The following is a 19,981-nucleotide window of genomic DNA, read 5'->3' on the forward strand; positions in this document are numbered from 1 at the left end:
AGCCTGTCCTGGTGCCTGGGGTTCCCCCCCCCCCCCCCCCCCCCAGGTGCAAGATTCTGCGCTTCTTGTTGATTTTCATGAGATTCTTGTCAGCCTGCTTCTCCACCCCTTCAACGTTCCCCTTGATGGCAGCACGACCCTCTGGTGCATCTGCTACTGAACTCACTTTTGTGTCTGGGTTCTCTCCCATGCTGCCCTACATGATTTACAGCAACTCTGTGTAAAAGTTCACGAATTTACTTTGTTGTTGTTCCTTATTTAGTTTAAAACTTCCTCTTTCCTTTGGTGCCTATTAAAATACGCAGAGGCTGCTGATGAGCTGACAGGCAGCAATACACGACTGCTTGCTGGCGGTTGTGTGTCCTCTGATCGCCCTGGCCCCAGCCCCTGGCTGTGAGCTGGGCCAGGGCTTGTTCCTTGGCCCTGAAGAGCCCCAAGCACGGCGAGCACCGCGCTGCGCACCTGAAGCAGCAGCCTGACGCGTCAGCGAGTACCTGTACTCCCCCCTTTACGGACAGGGACCGCTTCCCCCCAACACATACACACACACTCAAATCTTCCAATTTTTACTGAAACGTTCCAGCTCACTTCGCCCACCGCCTCGGTCACACCCTGCCGCCGGGGCCGACCCCACCCCGGCTCCCCCTCTGCCAGTCAGGAGCCGAGAGGCCGTGCCACCCTCAGGCCTCGGCGCGGCGCGGGCCGCCCCGGCCGCCGCCCGCCGCCTTCCTCCCCGGCCCCCCGCGGCAGGGACAGGGCAAGGCAGCTGCCGAGGGGAACCGGCCGGCCGCAGGGCGACTTCCACGGCGGGCAGGGCCGCCGGGGAGGGGGCCGATCTCGGCTCTCGCCGAGCGCTTTCCGCTGCCGTTTGTCTCCCGTCTCTTCCCGTTCGCAGGAGCAGCTGCCGCTGCGCAACCCCTTCCCCGCCTCCTCCTCCTCCTCGCAGCCTCCCTCGCACGGCGCGGCCCCGGTAAGCGGCGCGTCGGGGGCGCGGGCCGCGGGGCCGACACCTGCCCGCGGGGCGGCGGGGCGGGGGGCGCTGCGAGCAGCGGGGAGCCCCGGCTTCTCCTCGCAGTGAACTTAGCGGCGCTGCCGCCGCCTGTCAGCACCAGAATCGCCCGGAGGGCGGCCTGGAGGCGGCCGGTGTCCCGCTGCCCTGCGGCCGGTGCCCTGCGGTCCGTGCCCCGCTGCCCTGCGGCAGGGCCTGGGCCGGGCCACGGGTGGCGGCCGGCGGCTTGTGGCCGGGTGCTAGCCTCGCACCGGGACGCCCGCATGGTGTGCGTGTTTGTTTGGTCCTCGGTTTTGTGCAGAGGCTGGTGTTTGTGCGTGCAAAAGCAGAGAGCAGTCGTGAGACAGCCTGTGGGATCGCATGAGAGAAAAAGCGTACGCGCTGATCCCTGGCTTCCCGCTGACCTGTTTTGTCTGTTCCTTGTCAAAGCGATTTAAGCACTCCGCGTTCTCTTGCTGTATTTTCTACGCCCATCCATTTTGCCAGCATGCAGTAGGATTTGTTAGCAATTAAGTAACACCTTGCAAGTAACACGTTCTTTCCCATTTTTACATTAACTGCTTTCCAATTTATGTGGGCTACTCTTGCTGCAAGAGGGAGTCTCGTCACCCTGTCTCGTCAACCAGTGGACCATGTTATGGGAGCTGATCCCACAACAATAGCTGAACTGGCAAAACAGTTCACTATCCAGCAGGAGCCGACACAGGAGCAGCCTGGATGACACTAAACCCGCCGTGCTGCTTTGCTTCTCTGGCAGCCTGGAGACAGTTCCTTAAACATTGTTTTCTTTCTCCCTGCATAACAGTTACTTCATTGAGAAATGCTTCTTAAGTGTCCTTTTAGACGTGTCTCCTCAAAACTGAAAAACTTCAGACATTGGAAGTTTGCAGTTAGTTTTCACGTGTGCCTGAATGCCTTCCAGGATTGTTTCCTTGTTTAGCAAAGTGTCCGTTCCTGCCTTCTTGGGAGCAGGAACTTCTGGTTCTGGGCACTTGTTGGCCAGGACAGCTCATCTGGCTTGTCTTCGCCACCCTACCTCAAAGCTGGCATGCATCTACTGTTTTTTACAGTGCTCCCTGTAACTAATGCTCAAGTTTCTGTGCCCTAATTCCTTGCTGCAACCTAATTATTATTGTCATCCTTGTGGCTGTGGCATCCTGAAGGGGTCATAGATGACTTTTGAAGAAAAAAGCATCAAAAAACATGTGTTCTGCTCTACCCATTCTTTTAGTTTTATGTTTTTGAGAGGCAAGTGAAGCTAGTTGCAGGGAAATCCTTGAACAGGATTTCAACAGAAATATATTTTTATGTTTAGTCATTCACTTTGCACATTTGAAAAATGTGGGGGAGGGGCTTCATGTTTTTCAGCAATCTTTTTCGTTATAAATGGTCAGAGCTTAATACATTGTTTCTTAACACAATCCAAATTGTATAGATATAGATATCAAAGGGGACTTCCTACTTATGAGAAGATGCCAAAAGGGAAAGCATCCTATTCAAGAAATGATAAGTAAACAGGAAGCAGATCAGCTCTGTGCCATTTCTTTGATTGCTGTCTGCCACTTGATCCTTCACCTCATTTTTAGTGTTTTCTTTGCAAATAGTCCCACTAGCTTTCAGTGTTGTTGCTCATAAGTTTTCCAGATGGAGTGAGAGAAAGGAAAAAATGTGATTATTGTTTCTTCTTCCCTTAACATATTGATGAGCATGTATGAATCTGAAAATCTTGGAGATCTTATGCAGAGATTGCATGTGAAATTTACTTGCGATTGGAATAGTTATTTAATCTTACAGTATTTCCTGTCCTTATAAATGTAAGAAACAACATTTTAAAAAAGATCTAGTGAGTTTTGTATTATTTTCAACCCTAAAAAAGCGTTCTCTTCTTTTTACCCTCATGGAAATTTTTATCATCTGAATGATCAATTCAGGGCTAGTACTACTTCATTTTGTGTTCTGCAGCCAGATTTGAAAACTGCTGTGCAAGAATAGCTGACCCATTTGAAAGAGTTCACCGAATAGCTGAATAGTAGTGACAGAGATCAAGAAATCATGATCTGTGAGGAGAAAGTAAAAGAATTAAATTTATTTAGCCCAAAGACAAGCTTGAAGAGAAGCTGATATGTGAGTGCTCAAAGTTTTAAAATGTTGCTGCACAGAAGAAAAGGAGACATTTTGTCCTCTGCATTCACAGCAAATAAGAGAAAGAGTAAGATTTAAATTGCACAAAAAATCAGGTTAGATGTAAGGGGAAAGGCTATAATGACAGGAGATAACAAGGTAATGAAATGGTTTGGGAAGGCTGAGAAATCTCCATCAAAAGTCTGTAAGGGAAGGTTAGACAGACATTTCTCAAGAAAGAGGACTGAGTGCCTGACTTGGGAAGGAACCCTCTGCTCTTGGCTTTTCTGGGACTGAGTCACAGGAAGAAAAGTTTGAAGGATGTAAAAGAAGCCACAGAGGAGAGTAGGCTTTTTTACACTCGTATATGTCTGCATGCTATTTTGGAGGAAAACATGAGCTTGCACAAGGCAACTGATCTGAAAGCAGTACAGCCACAACAAACATGGCCCTGTGCCAAGCTGAAAAGGCCTGCTGAGAGTGACACTATCTAGTCTCTGCATGCCTGCCTCTCAAAATGGAATCTCTGGCCTTTATGTCGGCATTTTTGCTGAAAGACGACGCAAAGTGAGAACCATATGCCTTTTCACAGTTCTAAATGCAAACTGCGAGAGATGAAAATTTGCTAAAATACATCCAGAACACTATGGTTAAACTGCATTTGAATAATAAAAACACTTCACAATTCTTTGTGTGTGTGCTTTCATTTGAGTTCCAGTTTAAGTTATATGCAAATCAAAAGAGGAATGAACACTCATGTAAAAAATCAGAAATGTCTCATTTGCTGTTTTCTAACATGGTGCTTGTAGAAAGCTCTGTAATGTGTTAATGTACAATTATAGCATTTCTTCTGCCCTCAGTAAGACCTGCAAAAGGGCACATACATGCAGAATTTTAATAGACCAACAGGAACTTTCATTTTTAAATTCTGCTAGGCCAGAAGAATACCTACGCCTACTGTAATATTGTATTAAAAAGTATTTGCACTTTAAGGATATTTTTTTTCATATAGTTCACTGTCAGCATTTTTGGTCATACAAAATGCAACCTGTGGTATGCAGATTGTTGTATCTATAATACATTATACATTCATTTATCTTACTAAAGTGTATTTTTAAATAAAAGCCTTATGCAGAACTAAGAAAATACTTTTAAAATGTTTATCAAAAAAAACAAAGGAGCTTTCATTTTGCAGTGTAACAGTGATTGCTTGCTAGATAATGTTCAGGAAAGGGAGATGTTTACATCACTTCAGATATCTTCAACCAGGAAGCATCACTAGCCTCAAATGAAGCAGCTGCTGAACAGATAGCAAAGCAGGGCTTTTTGTTTGTTTGTTTTTTCTAGAACAGTTATGATAAGGAGAACAGGCTATATACAGAGACTTAAATATATACCATTTGAGTACACAGGATATATGGTATACAAGATGGATGTCACTAACTGCAGTATCTTTAGAGGCATATGGGGATACGGCTGTACCTGAAATGCCTATTTGAGCAAGCCTTAGGCAAAAAGTCTGTCTGGCCTTCCTTGTTGGTCTTAGATCTGAGGTTCCCACTGAGCTGTTACAAGAATAAATGAATTTTAGAAGCATGTTATGAAACTGCCAAGAATAAATTAATTACAACAGCTTTACAGGTGTGGGAGTGATACACACTCATAACTGGTAATCACTCCTTCAATAACCTGTGAAGTCTAATGCTGTATTTATCACTGTAAAGTGATGCACACTACCTGTAAAATCTTTCAGAGCCTAAATTTGTCTTTTTTTTTTCTTTTTTTTAATGTTACTCACTTTCACAGTGTTTCACAGAGCAAGGTTAATAAAAAGTTGAGATTCCGAATCATCAAATTTCTGAATCATCAAATTTTTATCATGAACAAGACAGGCTTCTAGCATAAATTCTGCCTTTTCTGCAAGTGTCTCTTCCATGATCTTTTGCTTGGCCATCTTAACTTACATTAACTACATATGTTTATTTATCTGGAAAGGAAGAAAAATGGAATCTTGATAAAATTTCATCTTAATTTATTTTGACGTTGCGAGAAAAGGCTTAATGATTGCCCTCGTTTCACTTTCTAAGCTTAGTGTGGATCTGGTTACAAAAAGTTGTGTGTACATTGAGCTAAGAGTCTACTGAATGCACGTGATGTTTTAGCTCTTCCTTGTCAAGCCATACCGTCTAGACTGTCTACATAGTTTGAAAAAGTAGGATATCCCATGAGAGAAGAACTCAGATATAAATGAGAAACAATGAATAACCAATGTGTGCGTTCATTTCCTAGTCTTCCATTCAGAAAACAAGGCAGGAGAAGGCAAGACAGAAATGGGGAAGAGCACAGGTTTTTTATGTATAAGCCACATAGCTGTACAGGCATCTGGTGTTGATGACCTCAGTGAAAAATATACTAAAATGAAATTGTTGAAAGAACTTCTAAACCAGATGTTTGGACTATAGAAGAATAGAGATTCTTTCAATACTGGTTTGAGTTTTATGCTACTGCCTCCTTGTTAGCAAGGACGGTGCAATTTAGCACTGTGAGTTGGCATACCCATCCAGTTGAGTGTGTATATGTAAAGGTATTTTTAGCTTTTTTCCATGTAGCTAGCACAAGAGGGTGGAACAGAAAGAAGTATGTAGAAAAGAGGGGGACATTTGGAGAAAGCATGGCAAAAGAGAAGGCTTTGGAAAAAGGTTAGAGTAGACCAAAGAAACATTGAAACATAGCAAGGCACAAAGAAAGAAAAATACTCATCTTGCCCTTCTTAATTTAAGTCTTAATTTGAATCTGTTTTACAAGAAGGTTGATTCTGGTTTTTGAAAAGCTCTGTTACAGCTGTAGCACTGATTCTCCCACCTCCCTGTAGCAAGCCTCCTGGGACATACCGAGTAAACAACCTTTGTTTTTATGTCAGCATTCACTTTTGTTATGTGACATCGCATAAATGTGTATGTGTGTGTATTAAATGTGTGGGATAACAATGACTTGTTTCTATGGACATAGGCTGGGAAGTAGTATAGTGTGGAAGAGGCAATATTAAATGGGAAGGCTGAAGTTCTCATCTATTGTGTAAGCACTGAGGAAGTTGGTTTATTTTCTAGGCTTTTTTTTTTTTCAGTTTCCCTTGCAGCCTGAAAACAAAAACGGATGTTTCTCTTTGCTAGCTAAAGTGTTTAGATGGTGTGCTGTACATGATCAGAGAATGCTTATAAACAGAGTATTGGTCTCGTCCATCGTGAAGAGATGACTGATAGACTTTGAGGTTGCAAGACGAAACCATACGTAATTTTAACAGGTGACTGAATTGTACATTTTTGTGGTCTTTTCAAATAGACAAACAGAGCTGAAGAATCAGAAGTGGAAATGAATAGCAAAGAGACTGACGTGCTACGTTGCTGGAGATGTAGAAAATACATAGCAAATTCTAACTGCCTTGCAAAATGTCATGGAAAAGAACCATCCGATGTAAGTATAATGTCTGTTGTTGTTGTTGGTTGTTTTTTGTTTTTTTTTTTTTTTCCTTTTTTTTTCCAGTGCCATTGGTTTGAAATAAAGGAGAACTATTAGATTTGCCTTCACTTAATTTTTCCTGTGGATAAATTAAAATATATGTCATTAAAATATAGAGAAGAATGTAAGCAGTAATGCTACTGAAACCAAGTAAGAAACAATCACCTTTACGTTCTGCAACATGAAGGCTGGTATTCATGATACATTTGTCTACTAGCTCCTGTAATATGTATAGTGTTACCTACCTCAGATACTCTTGCTACTTATTTTAAAAAAATGGGGGATAGTCTTTGCACATAAATCACTCAGATTTGCCTGCCGTGAAGGGGGATGCCCTGCCAGGTTAAAATAGGACTTAGTGACTCACACCATTATCATTAAAATAAAGAGAAAAATGATCGTACAGAATAATATTTATTTTAAAGTTAAAAGCTCCATTTTCTTAAAATGTAGTGCCCCTACTTATTATGCAACTCTCTTACAATACAAAAGTAAAGCTTTTACATGGTTTTATAAAATTTCTGAAGCAAAAGTTTATTAGTAATATTATTCCTTTTCAATAAATAATGCAATCAAAGTCAGCAATATTTGGACCTAACAAATACTTAAACACTACCTGAAAACTTAAGTATCTGAAACTGCAGATGTTTCTTGACAAGAATAACTTTATTTAAACTAAAATCTTTTCACTTTTAATGCATTTAATTTTTTTGTTTGAACTTGTACTTAAATAGTATAATTGCTAAGTGCCTTATTACTGGAGTTACTCCCTTTGTAAAATGAAAGCCCACTTTCAAAAATACTTCAGTTCCAATACATCACTGTTCTTACAGAGATCATACATGTCAGTGGATGTCATGCCTGCATGTGAGAAGGTACCTGCTAGAGGGTAGGCAAAGACTGACCTGTTGCATACATACTAGAAACCTCCACTTTTCTGTACAGGCTATGGGGACACATTGTCATTAAAATAACTCACATAATATGCTCTTGTCTTCCTCACATTGCAAAGTACACAAATTATATTTTCAATTTCAGTTCATGTTGCATTTTTTTTCACCTTCTATTTCCTTTTGTAGAAGGGGATATCTTTGGGAAATCAAGTCTAGTGTAGATTTCCTAAACCATCATAGCTCTGCAGACACATTCAGTTGGTTCCAAGGGGTTGTGTGGCACACTATCAAAGTAGTAAGACACACCTGTCAAGCAGAGCTGTACATTCAGTACCAACATGCATATGCTGTTGTAGGTCCAAGGTGACTCAGTTGTCGCTGCTCTATGCTGTCCTGTATTTCAGGATCTATGGTTAACATGGGTGGAGCCAGGTACCCATAATAACAGATGGGATCTCAGTGTCCTAACCTATATATACTGTTAGAAAGAAGATGAATTCCTTCCTATTTTTTAACATTTTTTAATGATTAAATTTCTAATAGTGCACTCCCTTTGTTTACAGAGCTTGAGGTTCCGGAATATTTTTCATGCTTAATGCTTTTGTTTGTTTTATGCATGATTTAATTTTTGTTTGTTTGTTTGTTTGTTTTTTACTGGGGAGGATTTTCAATCCTTTCATGGAAGAATGTGGTTGAACGTTCAGTTGCTAGCAGAGGGCCATCTTCCGTGTGCACAGGACTGAAAGCACTCTTTAATTATGTAGATAGCAGATAAAAAATGTAACTTAGTGCTGCTTTCTAAGGCAGTGGGTGGCAAGAATGTACTCAGATGAGAAGAGTAATGTTTTTAGTATATTTTTTTCACTGTTGGATTTTTTACTTGCAATGAAAGATGTAGCTGGACTATGAGTAAAAGAAGGTTCTTAGAAGAAACCTAAAAGACAAATGTTGAAGTTATGAATGCACTATCAAAAATTTATATTAGAATTATATCTAATTTGGAGTACAGGCAGTCTCCATAGACAGGAGGAAGATGTGGCATGAGTATGATAAATGAATCTATTTGTATATTTTAAGTTCTTCTGTCATTAAGTGGAAAATTTTTGAAAGTTTCTGTCTTCTGTATATAGCCCCCCTTTCAATTTTCATAATAATAAATTTTTTCCTACCGTGAGTTCCATAACATAGGAGTCAGTGTTTGTTTTTTGTTTTTTGATGTTCATCACTTTTTACAACTGAATTTAAGACTTTGACACTCAACAGAGTTTTCTTGGGTTGTAGCCATCCTTATAAATTTACTGACATTCTAAACTATATTAAAAGGTTTTAATTACACTTGTATCACTCCTGTGCTAAAGGGAAGTTAGATATTTTTATTTATTTTAGTATCAGTTACTGAAATGCTATGCTAATCTTAATTAACAACTTTTTCAGATTTATTTTGTCTTCATTTGGTCACACAATTGCAGTTAAAATTGAAAAAATCCTAAAAGTCCCTGGTTTCTCAGATTGTTTTTCTAACAAACATTTTAGAAAATGAATTTAAAACTATTCATGGAATAGTTATCCAGTACTGACCACAGTCTTCATATAAACTAGAACTTAAATTTTTACTGTCTTTACTGGAAAATTGAGCGAGGTGATAGTGCTTGTGAAATCAGTTTCCTAATATACTTGAAGATCAGCCATTGCATATTTTCTGTTCTTGCAAACAAAACAAAAACACCTCCAAACGCCTCCATCTCCACAGTGGAGTCTGTCCAATGTCTTTAGATCCAGAAATAGAGTATTATTGACAGCAGCTACCTGATTTTTGGCTTAAAGAATGCACCAACAGCATTGAGATTTACCATTTATTAATAAAAATATTTACTGAATTTGGGAGACTGATTTCTAGATATGTTCAAACAACAGAAGTTTACATGAATGTTGAATATCAATACAATATTTCTTTTTTTAATAGACATCACAACCTTCAGCTGCTGCTCAGGAGTCTTGCAATGTATGGCATGTGAACTTAGAAGCCATTCCAGAGTGGGTTAAATGCGTCATTGAGAAGGTAGATTTTTTTTCCTTACATCTTCATCATTCAAGCAAATGTGAAATTAGTAAGGCAAACAAATTTCAAGGGTACCTTTCTGACATAGTCCATATATATTACAGAGACCTTGTAATTGAGAGAATTTTTGTCAGTAGGTTTTATTATTACCATTCATAGAATCTTTATCCCCTTTTGATGTTTTTTAAACGTGTGTTCAAAACCTAGAATTGATAAATTCTGTTCCTGCCCATTTATAGATGAATGTATATACATTTGTCCAAATGACTGTTAAGGGCAACACTGCATATCTTGACAATACTTAAAATTACATGAATTACCTAGGCTTTGGGTTTTGGTTTGTCTTGAGTATTGTATCTTGCAGTATTAATACATACATTGACACTAACAGTAAAGAAAATGCTTCTCTATAAGACTGGAGTGAAGGTTTATTAGAGTTCAGTTGCTAGAATACAATGTGATGTCTTTCTTTTACATGTCATGATATGGGTGGCACTGTATGTAAAGTAGGGCCTGAATGTACAGAGGTTGCAGATGGCAATGAAACAGTTGAAAGCCTCTAGGTAAGGAATAGGGGGCAAACAAATAAAGTGGATGCTGTTGTGGCAGTCTGCTGTTGGCCACTTATCCAAGATGATGACACTGATGAATTATTCTTTAAGGAACTGAGAGATACCTGTAGATCAGCTGCCCTTGTCCTTATGGGTGACTTGCCAGACATGAATGGGGAATACCATACAGCTGATACAAACAGGTCCAGGAGATTCCTAAAATACCTTAATGATAACTTCTTGGTACAGATACTAAAGGAGGTGACTAGAAAAGTTGCTTTCCTGGATTTGTTGATTGTGAACAGGGAGTGTCTCATGGGTGAAGTGGCAGTTGGTGGCAATCTTGACCATAGCAACCACAAAGTAGTCAAGTTTAAAATCTTTGGTAATCGTGCCACCAAAAGTGCCATCAAAGCTTCAACCCTGGATATGGAGAGAGTAGAATTCAGGCTGCTCAGGTAACTCATTATTAAGGTCCCCTGGGAACCTGCTTTTGAAAGCATTGGGCTCCCTCAGTACTGGTCACATGTTAAGTACTACCTTGTAAGAGCACAGGAACAGGCAATTCTGAAATGTCGGAAGTCAGGCAGGCAGGGCAGAAGGTTGCCTTGTCTGAGCAGGGATCTTCTTCTAGAGCTTAGGCAGAAAAAGAAAGTGTGTGGCCACTGGAAGTAAGGTCAGGTGACATGGGAGGACTACAGAGATGCTGTTTACCATTATAGGGAGAAAATTCATGCAGCCAAAGCTTGGAGATGAAGCTGGGCAGTACTATGGGGGACAATAAAAAGGTCTTTTTAAAATATGTTAACAGCAAAAGAAGGACCAGAGATAACATTGATTCATTTCTTGATGGGAACAGTCACCTCATAAATAGGGACTTAGACAAAGCAGAGATGTTTATTTCTGTTTACATGTGTTGATAGTGATAGGACAAGGGGGAATGATTTTAAATTAAGACGGGAGATTTAGGTTAGATATTAGGAGAAAGTTTTTCACTCAGAGGGTGGTGAGGCACTGGAACAGGTTGCCCAGAGAGGTTGTGGATGCCCCATCCCTGGAGGTGTTCAAGGCCAGGCTGGGTGCGGCTCTGGGCAGCCTGGTCTGGTGGTTGGCAAACCTGCCTATGGCAGGGGGGTTGGAGTTAGATGATCTTTAAGGTCCTTTTCAACCCAGACCATTCTATGATTCTATGATTTAGTGCCTTCCTTGCCTCTGTCTTCAACACCAGTGGTGGGCTTTGGGACCCCCAGAGCCCTGAGTTAGAGGACTATGACTGTTCTAACAATAACCTCCCAGCCAGCCCCAAACTTGTGCAGGATTTGGTGCTCCAGCTGGGTGCATATAAGTGTATGGGGCTTTGTGGGACTCCTCCCAAGGTACTCAGAGAGCTGACAGATGTCATTGTGAGACCTCTCTCACAGTGGTCTCAGGAGTCTGGAGAGGTCCCAGTCAAATGAAACCTGGCAAACATTCCAATTTTCAAGAAGGATAAGAAAGAAGACCCTGGCCTGTCAGTCTTACTTCAGTGCCTGGTGAAATTGTGGATAAGATTATTCTGGGAGTTACTGAAAATCACCTGAAAGACAGTGCAGTCGTTGGTAACAGTCAGAATGGGTTTATGAGCAGAAAGACCTGCTAAACAAACTTAATTTCCTTTTATTACAAGGTTGACCAAGGGAAGCCAGTTAATGTAATCTTTTAGCATTTCAGCAAACCTTTCTATAATGTCTTTCACAGCATCCTTCTGGACAAAATGTCCAGCATACAGCTAGACAAATTCATAATACGATGGGTGAACAATTGGCTGAGGGTCCCAGTAACATCAGGCTGGTGGCCAATCATTAGACGGGTTCTGCAGGCCTCCATTTTAGAGCCAGTTCTCTTCAGCATTTTCATAAATGACTTGGATGCAGAACTTGAAAGCATACAAAGTAAGTTTTCAGCCAACACTAAATTGGAAAGAGCTGTTGACTCCCTCAAGGGTAGAGAGGCATTGCAGAGAGATTTTGACAAATTAAAGAGTTGGGCAATCATCAATAATATGAAGTTTAACAAGAGCGAGTGCTTGATTCTGCATCTGGGATGGGTCAACACTGGATGTGCATACAGACTGGGGGTCGAGGCGCTGGAGAACAACCTCGTGGGAAGGGATCTGAGCGTTCTGGTTGATGGCAAGTTGAACATGAGTCAGCAGTGAATCCTGGCAGCCAAAAGGGCCAACTGTACCCTGGGGTGCATCAGGCACGGCACTGCTAGCTGGTGGAGGGAAGGGATTGTCCTGCTCCGCTCTACACTGGTGCAGACTCACCTCGAGTACTGCGTGCAGCTTTAGGTGCCAGAATATAAGAAGGACATAAAACTATTAGTTTCCAGAGGAGGGCTACAAAGATGGTGAAGGGTCTGGAGGAAAAGACATCTGAGTAGCAGCCGAGGTCCCTTAATTTCTTCAGCCCAGAGCAGAGCAGGCTGAGGGGAGGCCTCATGGCGGCCTGCAGCTCCCTCACGAGGGGAGCGGAGGGGCAGGCGCTGAGCTCTGCTCTCTGGGGACAGCGACAGGACCCGAGGGAACGGCATGGAGCTGGGACAGGGGAGGGTCAGGCTGGGGGTTAGGGAAAGGTTCTGCACCCAGAGGGTGGTCAGGCACTGGGACAGGCTCCCCAGGGCAGTGGTCACGGCACCAAGTTGCTGGAGTTCCACAAGCATTTAGACAATGCTTTCAGGCACGTGGTCTGATTTTGGCTTGTTCCTGTGTGGAGCCAGGAGCTGGAATCAATGATCCTTATGGGTCCCTTCCAACTCAGGATATTCTATGATTCAATGATGATTTTGGCACGTGGCTAGAAAATAGTTGCTTTCTTGCAGATTCAAACATCTGATGACAACCTAGTGTCCCTGCTTTTGAGTTTTAACTGCCCATTTTAAACTACAAAGCATCTCACAACTTTCCTGTTGAAATTATTGCTTCTGTTGAGTATATACTTTGTTTTAGGGCTGGAAGTTAATGTTGTGGCATGGATGTAGTAAGCAGCAACAGTGGTTAATGTTTGCCTTACAGATTTCCTCTGATTAGTGTTTGATTTTGAGAAGCAAATGCTCTTTGCATTGCTTTCTAACTAGGCTTCGGTGTCTAAGTTTTACTATATACTGTATACAAAAGAATATGAATATATGTATATGTATATATATGTACCTTAGATTTGCTGTGAAGTGGCCAAAATGGTCAGCCAGTTGGAACTGATCTTTGTGGGTCTGTTTCAACTGTTCTGTTCTGTTCTATTCTGTTCTATTCTATACTGCAAATAACTTCTGATCTAAACAAATCCACTCTGAAAATGACAACACAAAGAAAAAAAATATGACTGTAAAACTAAACATTCAAAAATTAAGAAAATTTTTTTCATCTTCCTTCAGAGTTTTGCTGTATATTTTATTTTGCTAAACATTAATTAAGCCCTTCTGAAAAATAATGATCTCATGGAGACTACAATAGTGTATGACAGAATAGTGTATCGGTTGCAGAAATACTAATCTTTGAGGAGAAAATAGGGGTGATGAGTTATTTTCCTGCTTTACAGAATTGCAGAACCTTGAATGCCTGATCATGAATACACAGTTTTTATAGTAGTTTGTTATATTATTTCAGTACAATTGGAGTTAATGTTGATATTAGTATATCTCTTTTCACCTTTAGCTGTAAATGCCCAGCCTTATGCATTTGAAAGCCTAAAAGGTCAAGTTGGAAACCTGCAAGATAAAAAACCTGTAGACAGTGACTGCTAAGAAAAGGCTTAGCATATTTCTCAAGATTGGAGAAGACCAATGCTCCTCTGGTGGCCGAGGCAGAGAGTACAATACTCTTTGAAAGCCTTCAGTGTCATAATGTTTATTTCATCCTTTTGTGTCCTGGAAGTCTTGTCTCATTCACTTCTGACTTCTCTGGAAAGATGCTGCAGATTTACGGATAAATGTGTGGCATTTTTAAGCAATTTTGGCTTGTCCCCAGATCCTCCTGGGCTTTGAATAATTTTGTGATCATGTGTTATTTTCTCCTGTATGACTCCTGAATCAAAGGCTAAAACATTTTACATAAGCACAAAGTCTATTTGCAGTCTGTAACAGCCCACTGCTTCCCAGCCAGTTCTTTTTTGCCATCTGTCCCTGTTCTTAACCAATCTCATTGGGTTTCATGCACAAATTAGTGTATAGTGAATCTTCAATAATTATAAATACCTAGCTAGCTCTGTTAGTGACCTTTATTGACTTGCATTCTCTTTTCCCCATTACGCATCACTTGGTTTAGCTTCTTTAGCTAACCCTTCCTAGTTTTTCCTCTTTATGCACACCATCATTAAATTTGTGTACCCTCAGCTTCTTTTCAGATCTTGCCGATTTTCCCGCTGCCACCGCCTCCACTAGTAGGCTGTTACTTCTTATCCTGAGTCAGTGCTTCCACACTCCCTTGCCAAGCTCATACTAAATCAATCCCAGACTTCCTTGTACTGCAGCTCATCTCCTGGTCTCTCTGCACATAGGGTGTAGCATTGTCCTTTTTCTTCCCTACAAACTCGTGCTTTCCCATTTTTGCCAGAATCACAGAACGTCTGAGGTTGGAAGGAACCTCAGGGTCCTTCTGGTCCAATCCTCCTGCTGAAGCAGGGTCACCCAGAGCAGGTTGCCCAGGACAATGTCCAGGCAGCTTTTGAAGATCTCCAAGGAAGGAGACTGCAACATCTCTGGGCAACCTGTGCCAGTACTCCATCACCTGCGCAGTAAAGAAGTGCTTCCTGATGTTCAGGAGGAACCTTTTGTGTTCCAGTTTACCAGACTGTTAGCCTTCTTCCCCAACCTTTGTGGATATTTTTTCCTCCCCCTTTGGCAATCTAGGTTACTATTCCGTAGTGGCTGAGTGCCTGCAAGACTCACTAAAGACACTAAGTGCTTATTCCTGAATTTTAGTGCCTAGTCCATAACATCTGAGAAACAGAGTGTGGGAGATTTAGAGTAAACCTCTGTGCCAGCTTAGTATTTCTTAGGGAATGGCATAGACACAAATTTGTCAGCCTTATAAACTAAGACTGTGTGTGTTGAAGGAGTTTTCAGGGATTTTAGTGTTTGGGGCATATGTAAACAGATTTCTTTTTCTCTAAGTTAATAACGTGTCCGGATTTAAACAGATTCTCATAAGTGCCGTGAGAGGCACATCTTTGATACTTCGTGAAATTTTGAGTTTTTAACCCACAACACACACGTAAGCTTCTTATAGAAGTGTTTCCAGAACTTTTTGTAGTATTGCATATGGAATATAACCTTTCATCCACACCAGCATTTTTCTGAAACTGCAAAAGTGGTTTTACTGAAACTTTCCAGAGCATTCACTCAGACAAGCATCAGTCATAGAATCATTTTCCCAAACTACCTTGCAAAGACATTTGCAATTGAAAGCAATGCTAGAAAAGTTGGATAGCTTCTGTATTCATGCCTTAACCCCACATTGGGCACACTAGTGAGTAATGTGTGACTGGAGTTTATAATGTTGTTTTTCCTATGGGCTGTGATCATGAGAACACTAGCATGACTTTAATCGTCAAAAAAGTTTCTGCTGAACAGATTAATATATTTAGTAAAAACACTAATAGTTGTGCAAGTATGTAGGAGCTTGTAGTTGTCTGATATGTATTTTATTTTCAAAGAGTGACTTTAGGATTGATATGAGATTCGTAAAAATGCAGATAATGTAAATAAGTGTGTCCCTAATAATACAGTATTGAAGATTTGCGATGGCATTTGCACACAGATTATGTTGTAATACTACATAAATCAAAATGCCAGTCCCATTTCAAGCCTTTTGTGGGTAAGCAAAGTAAAAGCTATATTCTCTTTGTGAGAAATCTCCTTCCACTGTACTTAGTATGCAAGAAATGTATTAGCACTCAGAAAACTCAGCTGAGAAACAATGCTTGCCAGTTCCAGATTAACATGGTAAATTGATTTCACTATTTTAAAGGATCTAATGTTTTCGCTGGCATTGCAGCATTATTCTATCTGTGGACAAATAATTAAAATACTTTAAAGCCTCTACATTTTGAAATGTGTGTTAGTTCTAGATTTCTTAGATTTAGGATAGTTATCACTTACAAATAATTTTCACTTCATCTAGCAGAGTTTTCACTGGAACATTTTCTATGGTGGATTTTCTTTTTGCTGTGCAGTCTCTTGTGTTTGAAAAACAAAAAACAAACCCTTTTATTAAAGGAGAAAAGTAAATCTGGTAATGATTTCTTAATCGTTGATTTATAATGAATGTGTTGGATGTCAGTTTGTTTTCTTTTTTTTTTAATAGGCACAGTGGACAATTGGAAAACTGCATTGTCCGTTTTGTGAGGCCCGTTTAGGGGGCTTTAACTTTGTCTGCAACACAAAGTGTTCCTGTGGACAGTTAGTAAACATACATTTCTGCAAAAGTCGAACTGACTATCAGCCAGCTTTCTCTCTTAAATTGGCAAAATCATCAGGAAAACACTTACCTCTCTGCAAAATTAAGTCTGGTTTTAGCACAGATAACCACCAAGAAGTGGTAACAGCAACTTCGGAAATCAAACCACAAAGGCTTTCATACATGGTCAGAAATAATAATACTGAAAGATTAACAGAAGCACTTTATCTCGAAGCAAGGTCTCCCAGATTGGAGATGAAAAGTAAAAAACTTCCCTTAAAGGCATTAAATCAAAAAGGAAATCTTTCTGCTTCCTGTCTTCTGAATGATGCATGCACTCTAAAACCTTTCCACAGAAGATCACATAGTTGGGATTTAAATGTCAGCAAGAGACTTGCTTTGTCACCTTCATTTGAAACTTCCAGTACAGGAACTATTTACCATATGAAATGGTCGAATGGACAAAATGAAAATCCACCTGTTTACACACAAAGTGGCTTGCAGTTAGAGACCGACAGTAGTGCTTTTCAGGAACAATATAGGTCAAATGCTGACAAACTGCAGAAGAGGATTCGAGATACTTCCTTTACCACATTGGTACATAGAGGCACAGAGAGTGAATGTGATTTTGAAGCTGCTGGACAATCTTCTGGGAGTGCCATTGCTGACAGGTCACCTTTTGTGATGAACATTTCTTCATCTGCAAGTGCTGTAGAAGAGGAACAATACATTGCACTTGTTGGTCTTGTGCAGCCTACAAATACTTCCATCAACCAAAAACTGAGTAAGAGAGAAAGAAACAAGTTGAAAAGCTTAAGGAGAAAACAAAGGAGGCGAGAACAGTGGCTACAGAAGCAAGTAGGTGTTTAAAGTGAATTGTGCTACTTTTTTTTTGTTTCGCCTGCTTTTATAATTTTTAGTTTTTGATGCTGTCTCGTAAGGTATTGCAACTTCTTCCTGCATGTAATTTTTCTAATTCAACCCAATCTTTTTTTTTTTTTTTGCTGTATTAAAATCAGATCTTCGTAGATATACATAACTCATTTCTGTTGACCTTTTTGTTGTGATGTAACAACAAATCTGAAATGGAAGGTAAAATTTAATCAATGTGATTAAAGGAGGCCTAAATATACAAATCTTTTAAATCAGAAACAGTAGCATTTCAGAACTTCTTAGCTATTAAGTAATGAGATTTGGGGTTATCTTTGCATTAAAAAAATATATATTTTTTTAAAGATGTTTGCATTTACTATTTATTGTAAAACAAATTTTTTTCTTTGAGTAAAGAACTGATTGTTGCTGTTTACTATAGCTTTAGTAGCTAAATACTTTGTCTACTAATCTAGAAAAACAACTTACATATTTTTATAAAGCTTTTATACAGCTCAATTATACAGCTATGTTTTCCCTCTTCATTCCATTAAAGAAGAACAGAATTAAACAAAATTGAAGACTATAGATGGTCATGCAAATTTGGAAGGGTGAGGGGGGCAGAGACTGGGAGTATATCTTTACATGAATAACAGTTATAGTTTGCTCAGAAATTAATTAGAAAGGTTGATGACATGTATACCTTTAAAAGAAAATTCCTCCTCATACAATTCCTGCTATAAAATACCGTGTGGCTAGAGAGAGCAAACATACTAACTCTCACCAGAGAAGTAATATCTAATCCAGAAATCATTCCCACTTTAGGAAGGTATGTCGTTGTGAAGTGCAGTGACATGCAAAGCTGCAGAAAGCCTTATTTCACAGATACATATTTTTTTATGTGGTTGTTTTGCATTTGGTATCAGTAAAGTTTAATTTGATATTTATGCTTTATTCAGAAATCCCAATCTTGTTTTAACAGACTATGCTTAGCTTAGGTATTAAACCGTTTTTGTTGGTTTTCATTTAATAAATAGGATACCAATGGTTCATGTATGAATCTTGCATTAGTCTGTTGTACATAAATGGTTTTCACCCTTAATATTCCACTGACCTCCTACAGTTCCAGTATGCTCAGACCTTGAGTGGCTGTGGGCTCTTTCCTACATACTGCCAGTAGAACCTTTAGAATATAGTACGGAATAAAGGCAGAGCACTGAATTCAGGATCGAGAGATAGTTACCTAGAGGCTGTGTCTCTTAATTAAATTTAAGAACCAACTTGAGAATGTGCTGCGTCTGGGGACATATCATAAGACTTTTTAGTATACCGGACATTTTTTTATTTTGTTGTCTTTGGGAAGGTTTTTTGTTTAATTTAAAGAGAGGTTTTAATTGGCCTTGTCATATTTGGAGATCTGATTTTGTAAAATACCTCACTGATACTGAGAATAAAGAACCTTTCCAAGACGTGGATGTCTTAATATTGAATGCCTATTTTCTACTAAGTTTAAAGATTATTAGATGTCAGCATCCCTAAAATGGCTTTAAAAATTCCAGGTCTATATTATTTTTCTTGAATGAAATAAGGATGCAAAAGCCTGGCTTATATGAGCATTTGCACAGTCATGTCATATGCAGTCTCTCCAGATGCTACTTTCAAGAGTAAAATGTTGTACAAATTTTCCTAATTTGTGGTAGCTGAAGAAAGAAAAAGTATACTTTCAAATGTTCTTCTTGAACTTTAAAAATGAATACAGTTGTTAAATCTGGTATGTCTAATCAGCAAGCATACAATTTACACATTCAGAATATGTTTAAGAGGTATGTGAAATAAATAATCAGCTTTAAATAGTAGTTTTGAGGGGTAGTTATTTCAGTTTGGTTTCCCTGAAGGGCATTGATTTCTTTACTTGTGCTGAAAGTCTATGACCTTGGCATGGAATATTAAAAAGAGCGTAAAAACCCATACTTTTCAGACTGTCTGTCAGCATGTGTGGCTAATGCAGTTGCACTTCCCATCACTGTAAATATCTTCCCACAAGAATGTGGACCACAAAATCACATCCCCTCTACAGTCCGACAGTGTCACAGGACGTGATGCTACTTTGCCAAAGACTACTTGCTGCTTTTCCAGTGTAGGTATCCTCCCTTCTCTTGCAAGTTCCTTTTGTCTCCATTTTTCTTTGGCTCTCAGAAACCCTTCTTTGAAAATACATACGTATTATTATAGTGCAGCCTAGAATGGGAAGATGAGCTATGGGACTCATTGTAACTATGATTTCCAACATACTTATTATCTGTGTTAAAGTAATCAGACAGTAAAACCTCACCAAAAAAAAAAAAAAAAGAAGCTTAAAGGTCTGATTGGATGAAGTGAAAGAGTTTTGATAAATGACACTGGGGAGTGTTTTATTTAAGTGCTCTTTCAAGAGGCAGTTCAACACAGCAAAATCGTGATGTGGAGTAAATCTCTTCTAAGCTCTCTCTGTTAAAGGTACTGTATAACTTATTTTTATCTTTAATTAAA

General features: G+C 39.8%; 1 protein-coding gene across 4 annotated transcripts in view; it reads left to right on the top strand.

The window, feature by feature from the left end:
* Positions 1-538: 538 nt before the first annotated feature.
* RNF180 (ring finger protein 180) overlaps positions 539-19,981 on the top strand; it is an 83,994-nt gene continuing 64,551 nt past the window's right edge. For 2 of the 4 annotated variants that reach the window (XR_013943288.1, XM_080573259.1), the window contains exons 1-4: positions 837-970; positions 6,470-6,601; positions 9,503-9,598; positions 16,490-17,440. Coding sequence is in view for 3 of the 4 variants with exons in the window: in XM_080573259.1 (XP_080429385.1) it covers positions 6,500-6,601; positions 9,503-9,598; positions 16,490-17,440 (1,149 nt within the window). In the remaining variant the exon portion in view is untranslated. Of the gene's footprint in view, positions 971-6,469; positions 6,602-9,502; positions 9,599-16,489; positions 17,441-19,981 lie in introns of all 4 variants that reach the window. The other 2 variants (XM_080573258.1, XM_080573257.1) reach the window with 2 other exon arrangements.

This window comes from Anser brachyrhynchus (assembly GCF_964034855.1).
Source record: "Anser brachyrhynchus genome assembly, chromosome: Z".
Classification (NCBI taxonomy): Eukaryota; Metazoa; Chordata; class Aves; order Anseriformes; family Anatidae; genus Anser; species Anser brachyrhynchus.